The 11773-nt window shown below is 33.9% G+C and overlaps 1 protein-coding gene across 2 annotated transcripts; it reads right to left on the reverse strand.

Moving 5' to 3' along the window:
• Positions 1 to 6805: 6805 nt before the first annotated feature.
• Positions 6806 to 9859, reverse strand: LOC102589200 (pseudo histidine-containing phosphotransfer protein 2-like). 2 transcript variants are annotated; one of them, XM_006364659.2, is made up of 6 exons: positions 9760 to 9858; positions 9542 to 9672; positions 9266 to 9334; positions 7290 to 7361; positions 7071 to 7143; positions 6806 to 6928 (listed from the first exon to the last, which is right to left on the reverse strand). In XM_006364659.2, exons 1-6 carry the CDS (start codon positions 9802 to 9804, stop codon positions 6908 to 6910), a joined length of 411 nt encoding a protein of 136 aa, XP_006364721.1. In that variant the 5' UTR covers positions 9805 to 9858; the 3' UTR covers positions 6806 to 6907. The 2 variants fall into 2 exon arrangements, with proteins under 2 accessions (XP_006364721.1, XP_015159552.1); XM_015304066.1 differs by lacking the exon at positions 7290 to 7361 and having other exon boundaries at positions 9760 to 9859.
• Positions 9860 to 11773: the final 1914 nt, after the last annotated feature.

An 11773-nucleotide genomic window follows, 5' to 3' on the forward strand; every position in this document is an offset into this window, starting at 1 on the left:
ATAAACCAACACTTTAAAATGAAACCATTTCTTAGATACTTTAACAATCAAAAGTAATAAACTTTACGACTCAAACCAAGTGTAAATCCTTTCAAAGGTTCACTACCTGATACAATTGATCATTTCTCACCTTACAAATTCGTACCTTGACAAAATATATCACCGCGAATGTAGACTTACAATGAAAACTCTTAATTGTAACTCAATTGTATAACACAATACCCTTATCTATCAATATTAGCTTATACCTTGATGATTTTTATGAAATCATGGATCTTCGCTTATCATCGATCGCATCTCCATTGATCTTATAATATTTTTCGGTAACAATCCAATCGTACTCATTACTAAACTCAAAAACAAAAACAAGCACTTATCATCACGCTCAAGCTAATGTCTGCACAATCCTTTCTCAAGTCTTTTTCAATAGTTTTTAACCCATCTGATGGACCCATGGCACTATTACCATAGCCATAACAAAACAATGAAATCACGCGTCTCTAAACCCAATTATCTACCCCTCTAAAGATACCTCTTTAGCCTTAAGAATCCAATAAAATATTCTTGCTCTCGCCTCTCTCTAAAAGTTGTACTACCTTCTACTATATTTTTCTTCATTTTGACTCTAGCTCTTTAATTTCTATTCGTATGGTGTCCCACCATCTCTTAAAACTTTCCATACAACCACGTTACTCACCAATATTAGAAAACAACAACCTTAGATACTCACAAGTCATAATTACTATACATAAATTCGTTTAACCAACAATTTTATTATATAGTTGCATCCCGTCACAATCCATCACGAACTCTTATTACCATTACGCTTAGTCAGCCTTGACTATCACTACGAAGCCAACCTTTCATCAACACGACACCTCAAACTCAGGTATACTCATCAAATTCAGAGGGCTAACCCAATTTTTATGCGCACTTTCTTATCAAAATACTTCAATTGCCTTCACTCAATTATCAAGAAGCCCTTGGATTTGAGCTTTAAGCTCTCTCAATACTGACACCACAGGAATAGACTCAATAGAGGGGGATTCGACCTCAACATCCCGATTATGAGCCAATTGCGCCAAACAATCCTGCCCCACCAGTTTCCTACCCCGCACGAAAGATATGACCTTGGCTGACTTAGGATTGTACACCCCATCCCACTCTAATCTTTCCCTACTGGGGATCTCTAGAGTTACCGACTTAGTATTACGATTAAGCCCGGTATAATAGGTGGACAACCAAGTCATGCCTAAGATTATATCAAGTCAGTCATATCCAGCATAACCAAATCAACCCAAATCTGAAAAATCCATAAACACAACAGGACAACACGATGTACGTGGGTGACTATGTCTGACTCTTCAATTGGGGTAGAAACATGGATGGGGGCATTAAGTATATCACAAACCACATTAAATCCCAAGACAATTGAACTAACACATACGAATAAGTAGAACCCGGATCAAACAAAACAATAGTCATCCAGGCACAGACAAGAGTAGCACTAGTGACCACTACATCACACACCTCAAACTAGGTCCTGCCTAGAAAAACATATAACTGAGCCCTGTCATCTTGACGGGCAACCTCCTCGCCTGGCTGCACTACTCATCTGCCTACATTACCATTTCCCCGGCCTCCACAGCCTCGCTGATTTCCTCCTCATATACCTAAGTTCTCCACAATTTTAACACATTTTATAACTTATATTCAATTGTTGAACAGTGAATTAGATCGCGGAGGTTAGTTCAGATTTGATTCGGGTTCTATAAGGAGACCTGGGAAAAATAGAGGAGACATGGTTAAGATTCTGTCTCGCCCTGTCCCGCTCTGGCGGCCTCGCACTGGCGGAAAGATCCCACCCAGCGGCTCAGACGAAAACAGTACCCATGCAATAAATTTTTCTGGGGTTTTTCTCTTTTCTAAATCTCCCAACGGGTTTCAGATTTACTGAGCAATTTAGGATAATCCTCTGAACTAGGATAATCATTGTCTACCGAGTCTATCCAACGATACACAATTCAACTCATTCTCATTAATTCAACACCATAACCCACACATCCCCAGGATACACCCAGACACTCACGCGATTATTACTCAAGCGCAAGACATGTCCAGATCTTTCTTACGAATCACATCGTACATTATCTAGACCCTTGCATCGAACTTAGTTGTGACCTTCCTTTCACAACAAGTTCCACGATACTCAAGCAGTTATAACTTGCGGATAAGTTCAAATTCTTTAAATAGTTTGTTCCATAGACGACTGTTACTGATCATTTATGCATTATACGACCCCTAAGGCCAGATACCAATTGGAACCTTCTCAGTTCCAATTAACTTGATTGTGTCCCTTCAGTCGTGACTACGACGTCTAGTTCACTTCGTTGAGATACCAATTGGAATTGGGAGATACCAATTGGACTCAACTCATACCACAAACGATAATAGTAGCTAGCGAGCCCCACAAAACTGCTAATTTCAATCATAGAACTTGGTCGAACCCAATTCTTAACCGCATCAATCTTTAACTAATGGTAACCAGACCTTAGATCAATCTTAGAGAAACCCGATGCACTTTGCAATTGGTAAAAAAGGTCATCTATCAGAGGCAATGGATACTTGTTTTGAATGGTGACCCTATTCAAATGTCGGTAGTCTATACACATCCTCTCTTGCTAGTGATGGTGTTACCACTTTTGTTGCTCTAGTTCGGACCATAAAGTGGAGGAGGAAATATGTCAATTTGTATCACCTAGATACCAATTGGATTCAAGTCATAGCATAAAGGAGTAGAAAGAAGTAATTTTTTCCTAAAGTCCTATAGCTCTCGAAGAAAAGTACGGACGTCATCGTACTGTTTCATGTGACTCTACTAAACTCATTTTGGTACAATGAGATCAACGAACCTAGGGCTCTGATACCAACTTTGTCACGACCCAGACCGTCGTGATTGGCACCCACACTAACCCTCATATGGGAGAACCATTACTACAACCCATACTAAACAACTTAACCAAAAACTACGCATTTAAAGATACAAAAGCATGTTTAAATGACATTAAAAATGGAGTCCCCATAAACTCCAAAGGTTTAAACAATTAACTAACCAAACTAATGCGGAAATTCAACTCTTAGAACCTGAAAGTCATTGTATCAAAACTCTACTAACGACAAGTCTAAGAACAAGGAGTACAACCCCGAAACTAAACAAAACACCTTAAACAAATAGTCTAAGTCCGAAAAGGGTGCACTTAAGCAAGAAAGATCCATGACAGCATGAAAGAACTGGCTCACCCTTGAATCTGGTCACACTCAATAGTCACATAGCTGAGGTTTATCAATAGCCGCCTGAAGATGCCCTGTACTCAATAAAGAACAAACAAGTGCAGTATCAGTACACAACCACAGTGTACTAGTAGGATCGCGCGACTATCCCAATAAGTGAAACACACACAAGTAACCACAATCATTATAAAACATGCATATACCAAACATATACAGTATTAGTCAACTATTACGAATAACGAACATTTTTACGATTCTCACATATCACAGTTATATCAATTTAGAGCAACATATAGTCTTCCAATATCAATCATCATTAGATATGAACGAAATCATCACAAGTAGATACACAACACAATTCAATAGTCCTCTCACGAAACCCAATTCAATGGTCCTCTCATAAAACCCACACCCAAACTGTTAGTGTACCGGTTCGTGGTACCCGATCCAATGTTTATGCCTGAACGTGGCAACCAATCCCATAATTATGCCAGACCGTGGCAATCGATCCCATATTTATGCCGAAACGTGGCAACCGATCCAAGTTAGTGTGTCAGAACGTAACACCCGATCCATTCAACAAACCATAATCACAATCACAATGTATATTCTCACAATCATACAACAAGAGGTGATTCATTGCGTACAATTATTCAACTATCCTCATTTACGATTAGGGTGATCAATAATGCAACATTCTCATACATACATGCATTATAATGAGCAATTACAAACATATATCACACCAACATGAAATCATAACCATCACCTACCTCGAATCCAAGCTTGAATCCCCTAAGGCACTTGAATCTTCCCTTTTTGGAGTCTTTCCGCTTGTTCTAGGTCTACAAACAATAACTCTAGACCAACCCAAGATCCTAATACCCAGATTAGGGCTTTTTCCACCATAATTTCCAAATCGAAACCCTCCCCCATCAATAATCACCCACGAATTTACAATCTACGGATCGAAAAATAGATTCGGGGAGTTAAAACCTTACATTTAGCCTCAAGAATGGTGGAAAACTATCAAGAAAGTACATGGGGTCGTCTCCTAGCTCTCAAAGTCGAAACTTGCAGAATAAAACGATTTTGGGGTTTATTTCTGACTTAAATCGTGACTGTCCCGCTATGGCGGCCCCCAGCCCACCACAGCGGCCTCGCCCTGGCGGGAATAATCTTGCCACAGCGGCTTGCACGGAAACAGAATGTCGAATTAAGAGCTCCAAACCCCCATTTCACAACACACTTTCATCCCACGACACTCAGAAAACACCCGTTCACGCTAAGATCAATTTCGGGAGTTCTACTCGCCCGAATTCATTTTCGTAAAGTCGTACGGGTTCTTTAACGTCTTAGCTATCCACTCATGCAATCAATTTCATTATTACACTTTTCATTCATTACCAGATTTTCTTATACTCGCCTGACTCCGTTTTCGTCCAAATCTGGACTAGGCTAGGAAATTTCAAGTTACTACTCAAAAGTTTTTCTGGTCCAATTCTTTTCCCAATGGCTTTTCCCTAACGATGGAATCAGACCATTACAGAAACCCAACCTTTGGACTAGAGATCCTATAACTAGGTTTAATAAAAAATGTCATGTATATGATGACTTGTTGTGAAATGCATGCACTATAAATTTATTTTATTCTCTCTTTATGATGTAAGTGTTTTTATTTTGTAATGATTTATGGAGGTTGAGTTTAAGAACTCTTAATAAAAGTTTGTACCTCGTACGAGTGGGATGTCGTAATTATAGGAGCACTCTTGACAAATATCACCTATGTGAGTGTGGAAGTAGACCGCTTCCTATGAGAATTGGACTTATCCTCAAAACTACTTATGAAAATTGAGATAACACAAGGCTGTAATGTGTTGGCTAAAAAGGCTTATGTCAATATCTTGATTATTGTGTGTAAGCATTGATAATTTATTTCTCTTAAACAGTCTTAGTTCAAATCTGAGACCACTAGACTATGGAGTAAAGGTTAATATTTTAGTAAGTGAAGATTTAATGCAGAATACACGTTCATTGTGCATAATAATCTCTCTTTAATTAAATTGGTGAAACTCTATTTTCTTAATATTAAAATGAGTGGGAGAATGTTGGAGCATAACATTTTAATATTAAAGTGCATATTTTAGTTCTATAAATTGACAAGAATGTGGTCAATTATTTTTATATAACATATAGGTCATTCATTTACCTAATTTACTACCCCATAATCTTCTTATTCATTGCAAGTAAGAATTCATCACCTATAAATAGTGATGATTTGTCATCGCATTGTATATAAGAATATATATAGAAAAAAGATGAGAAGTGGATGAGCCTAATTATATTATTAGTGTAGTGAAAGAGAGACTTAAGAAAAAATATCTTTTTAAGTCTTCAACTAATTCACTACATACAAAAGAGTAATTTTATTTTGAAAAAATGTATTCAAATAATGGAACTTTGGAGTACTCTTCAACTAATCCGGAGTTGTTTAGGTTATACGGCGTTGTTGAACTATTGTAAAATGGAGGGAGCAAGTTAAGAGAGATATAATGTTGGATCAATATAGATTATGTCATAGTGAACTTGAATCTCCTTCACTAAAAAGAGCGAGATATCTATATCTCAACTTAAATACTTTTTTGTTAATCTTTATTATTTTGTTTTTCAACGATAATTTACTTTAATCTATGGTACTATATATACACCACAGCAACATGTTATATTTGCCTTTTCATTTCAAATGTTAAAGAATACGATTTGATATAATTGCTTGCTACTTTATACAAATGTTGGTTGCATTGATTTTTATAAACTCTTTGTTAAAATTCGAGAGGGAGAAGTCAATGATATGAGTATCGTGACAGTATACATGGTCACCAATATGGGTTGTGGTGCAGTAGTGAGACTACTCCATTCTTAATCAGAAGTTTCGATTTCTAGTCTTGAGTATGAAAAAAATCATGTTGGAAGCGATACCCCTGAATGAACCATGCAGTGCGCAATCCGAATTTAATCGGGACTCCAATGTGAATTCCTGACAAAAAAAAAGACAGTATGCACAACCCTCTTCTGCGGTTCTGCCCCCCATGTTTTCTATTTTTCATATTTTAGAATAAGGTGGAACACGTTTTTTATTTTATTTAGTAAATAATTATTCCAAAGAGTTCAGTTCTATTCCTTGGATTAGAGGCATCATAAAACTTAACCCACTCGGTTAATTCATATTTTATCTATGAATTTCTATATTTTTATGGATATAAATTCATATTCATCTATTTAAAAAATCATTTCACCTAATCCACTAAAATATGAGTGAGTTGAATAGATTATCAAAATATGGATTCATTTTGCCGAACTACGTACTACTAATACATTTGAGAGTATGGTGTTTGGAAATTGAGGTTACAACTATATTTACTTTGATAAAGGATCTTGAAAAGATAAACATAAGATTATTATTTTTATTTATCAATAAACAGAAACAACAGGTTTTTATAAGTATACAGTGCCCCAACATTTTGAAATGTCCTGCATAATTTTATTTGATTATAACATGTATATAATATAATATACTCTTTGACAGATACTTGATGCAATCCATGGATGGGACTATTCAAGAGGCTTCTCTTGCTACCTACAATTAAAATGTTCAAAAATTTAGCAGCAATAAATATATATATTAACAAACAGTGTTTAAAGTCTTTATCAGCATTAGTTAATTGTCATTAGATTCTATGTCGCTACAAACTTTACGAGAGATATATAAAGGCTGAAACCTGAAAATAAGCATCAAGCTTAGTTTTTAGAGTAGCATATTCTTGTTTCACCCCTTGGAATGCCCTCTTGCACCTGAAATATGTTACACATGCATCTAACTATGTGTTAAAAATTGTCACATAGAATTTATCGATTTTAAATTTTAAATTTGTCACTGCACATGATGAATCGCTAATGTGAATATCCACTAAGATAATAAATGATGTCAAAATATTTACCCATCGATATTTCTCTCATTGCAATACTCCTGGAACTGAGAGCACTCTCTTTTCACTCTTTTGGCACCAATGCTGTAGCAAAATTAGTACAAAATATTTACCCATCGATAATTGTGCTTTCACTTGGTAATATTAGTTTAAGTTATATACACGATTACAGTAATTTAACTTGTATTTGGAAGTTATTTACATTAATTTTTTCACCAAATTATCTTTTTGAGTAATTTAACATGTGTTAAGTCCTTTGAGACTATATAATAAATATATATTTTATTTATTATTTCTTAAGAGGTTATTTTATTTTATCTCACATTTAATTATAAATATTAATTATATTTACACTAAAATAATATAATTAACTATTTAAAATTAAAAAGTTAATCTCAAAAAACATATTAATCACTTAAATATCTTTTATCTATAGCAGCCCGTAACAAAAACACCCTTATGAGGTGTGCAAAAAAGTAAGTGAAGGGTCCGGTAAGCATGAATGAAGGGAATACTTTTATAAACATGGAAGAGCTTTAGAATATGTGTCAATAACATACAAAAAGAAAGAAGAAAAAAAAGAATATTGGAATATATATGAAATATATATAAAGATTGAGAGGGAAATATTAATATTCATATTCATGATCAAGTAAGGGACAAAAATTGAGAAAACAAATACTCCATCCATTCACTTTTACTTATTATTTATTCTTAAAATAGATTTTCATTTTTACTTGTCCTTTTTGACATATCATAAAGAAAAGATAATATTTTTTATCCATATTTTACCCTCAGCATTAAATACTTATTTTTCAAATCATTTTTCAAGACATCATTTAATATGGTTAGTTTAGTAAAATACCTATATTAATAATTATTTTTTTAATGAATATGTATGTCAAGATAAAATGTGAAAAGTAAAAGTGAACGGAGGGAGTAATTTTCTAACCACACAAAATATGTCTAACAAACAAGGAAAATGTTTATCTTTTTTAGGAAACAAACAACCCAACTTTACTTGCCTTAAAAATTATGCCAAACTGACATACTTTAACGTGCATGTGTTCCTCCTTTATTAATTTAAATAAAAATAACGGCACAATTTAATTAAACGTAAACATGTTATATTTAGGGATGGCAATGGGGCGGTGCGAGGTGGGGTGGGGCAGGTCGAGCTTAATTCGCATAATTTGTAATTCGTTCCGCCTCGCTCCGCATAGACCCTCCCCGCATGAACTCGCTCCGCATAATTTTTTTAATATTTTCTTTTTCTAGTTAAGTTTGATAATAAAAATAAAATTCATAAAAAAGAAATTCATTTTTTCATTAAGTTGTATTAATTTAATAGGATAGTGACTTAAAATTTTATTTTTTAGAAGTCAATTGGAAACATGTAAGAAATTGTATTATTTTTTATTGATCCATTTTCATTTACTATCTTGAATATTTTAGTAGTTTTAAAGAAATTATTTTAATAAATAATGCTCTATCACTCTTATAACATGAAAGAAGTTAAAATTAAGTTTGAACCCACATGAAATCACATATACCCGCAACCCGCCCCGCCCCACATAAATTTTAAAAAAACCCACTTCAACCCGCCCCGCAAAACCTTAAACCCGCCCCGCCCCACATAGCCTTAAAACCACCCCATCCCACATACGCCCCACCCCATTGCCATCCCTAGTTATATTACTAGATATGGGATCCGGTGCGTAGCACAGGAACAATAATATTATTCATTTTAATCTTAATTTATGTGAAACAAATAAAATTTGAAAAGTCAATCAATTTTTTATATGATTTTTGAATATTTTAAATTATTATGTGATTTATTATACAATTTATGTAATTTCCAACTTTAACTACAAGGCTTGAAGTAGGTAAATCAACATTTACACAGAGAATTAAACAAAATAAAGATCATGCTGAACTATATGCCTTGTTATATAAGAGTATGATATTAAAATAATTAGAAATTGTACCTTGAGCTGCTGCCCTTGAATTGGTGCATCAAATCATCCAGCCTACCAAAATCGTAAGGTTCATTTGCCCTAAGTACGTACAAAATATGCATTATTATCCACAGAATTCATAATTATTTGCGTCAAACCATTACAAAATCTTTTGATTATTCAAAAAAATAAATCACTCAAAATTTACACACAATTATTTCTGATAAAAACATTAGTACTAACGAAAGAAACATCATAACTAGTTGTAATATTATAAAATAAAATGAGAATTGTAATATTACTTACAGAGCAAGATCAACATTACGAATCAATCTAACTGAATCCGTGAAGAAAAGGTTAACAACTTCCTCCACGAAGTTAGGGTTATCATCATCTTGCAGTTCTTCTAGCTCATTAAATTGTTCATCTAGATAGTCCTACACACCAATATACGTAGAGTTTCAATCTACAAAATAATCAAATCTCCAAATATATGTTATAATATGAAAGAAAATATATAAGACCTGATTGAAGAGATTTCTCTTCATGGAGGCGGCTTGGCGTTGCATATTAATTTCAATATACAAATAGAAATTTTCCTTTGTAAAAAAGGGCTATATATGTATATACTATGCTCATGCAAAAGCTATATATATAAATATATAGATGAAGGCATTGGAAAAGGTCATCAAGGACAATATGAGATATTCAAGTTATAAAAGGTGGTCCATATTTGCAATAATTCGATAGGTTTTCTACAACTTTGCATATATATTTGGGAGAAGGCACAAGTACCCCCTAGACTATGACCGAAATCTCAGAGACACACCTTAACTAAACTAAGGTCCTATTACCCCCTAAATTCATTTTATATATAATATTGTACACCTTTTGGCTTATGTGGCACACCCCGTGACTCCATGTAGTTGAGGCGCATGGATATATTTGAATGCCACGTAAGCCAAAAAGGTGTACAAAATTACAAAAAAAAAATGAGTTCAGGAGGGTAATAGGACCTTAGTTTAATTAGTTAAGGTGTGACTCTCGAATTTGGGTCATAGTCTAGGGAGGTACTTCTACCTTTTCCCTATATATTTTTGTTCATCATCCTAAATGGAAGTGGTCCATCAAGAGGGTATGATTCCAATTATAGCATAATAGTAAAGTTTTTTTTAAAAAAAAAACAAGATACAGTGGTCTCATCACAAATATGTGTCTCTATACATGAATATTTGAATGCAAACTCACTAATAATAATATTAATAATTTAAGGTCGTCTTAAAAGTGTATAAATTTCTAATTTTAAATCCGCCTCTGATCATAACAACTATAGTTGGACCACCCCAACTATTTGTAAACTATAAGCCATGCTACCTTTTTTTAAAACTATGAAACACTGTTGGGTTTAAGCAAGGTGTAAATGAGAAATAAGCATGAATGATAAATTGGGAAACGTGGAGGAACCAATTTGGAGGGAAAATGAAAAGTCATTCAAATGAAAAGTAATTTCTCTCATATTGGTGTAGAAGAAAAGGAAACGATTTGTCCTTATATTGGGAAACACTTACTTTAGCTCTTAAAGGGTTAAGTAGAAGGTGCCCCCTCGTGCCGCGTCGTTGCTCGCTCGGCCTCGGCATGTGATTGATTGATAATTTGTTTAGGCAAAATTTATTTAATCAATCTCATTAATTAATTTCCTTTTTTCTTAAAATTATTTCAAAATGTTAATTAATTAATTAAAGGAATTAATTTCGCATAACAAAATTATTTGAAAATTCGCCTAAAGGTAAAGTCGCTCAGAATGGACATGTTCCTTTCGAACAGACACTTCTTTTCCCAAAAGACACAAACGTTTTGAACAGGTGTGTTCACACTTGTTGCTCACACTTTCTGCAATTGGCTATAATATATACTTCTTTCATTTTTCAAACACTTAAATTTTTCTCTCTTTTGCATACATTTTCTTACAAATAAATTTTTTATCAACTGGTTTGTGTGTGTGCTCTCATTGCTGGTTTTTGAGTTCGCTGAAATTATTGAAGTTTGAGGTGCCCCTACTTCTTTAATAGTTAATTTGTTTTATCTTAGGAGGAATTAATCTACAACCTTGGGTACTTGAGGGGATTAAATTTCTTAAGGATACACAGTGGGTTCTGTGGATTCGAATTGCTTAGTATATGTCTTTCTATTTCATCTTTTATGTTTCTGTTCTTACTAACCTGAATACAAGAGATAACAAGCTTAAGAAATTTAATATATATTTGTTTCTATATTTGAGGTTTCTGGAGATTAAAATCTTTCTGGTTTTCTACTCTGTTTGAATTTAAGATTCATTCGATTAACGATTAGATGAATATAAGAACTTTATCGTTAAATCAGAAACATGTTGTATAAAGATTTATTCTTTACTGCTAGTATTTCATATACTAAATTGACTGAAAAATGACTAATTCAAGTCAAGTTAATGTTAGAATAATGAGTGTTGCAACAACATCGGTTGCACCCAAATCGTTCAATTGTTGTTCTTTCCCCGGCTGA

The sequence above is a fragment of the Solanum tuberosum genome, unplaced genomic scaffold (assembly GCF_000226075.1).
Source record: "Solanum tuberosum cultivar DM 1-3 516 R44 unplaced genomic scaffold, SolTub_3.0 scf00509, whole genome shotgun sequence".
Lineage (NCBI taxonomy): Eukaryota > Viridiplantae > Streptophyta > Magnoliopsida > Solanales > Solanaceae > Solanum > Solanum tuberosum.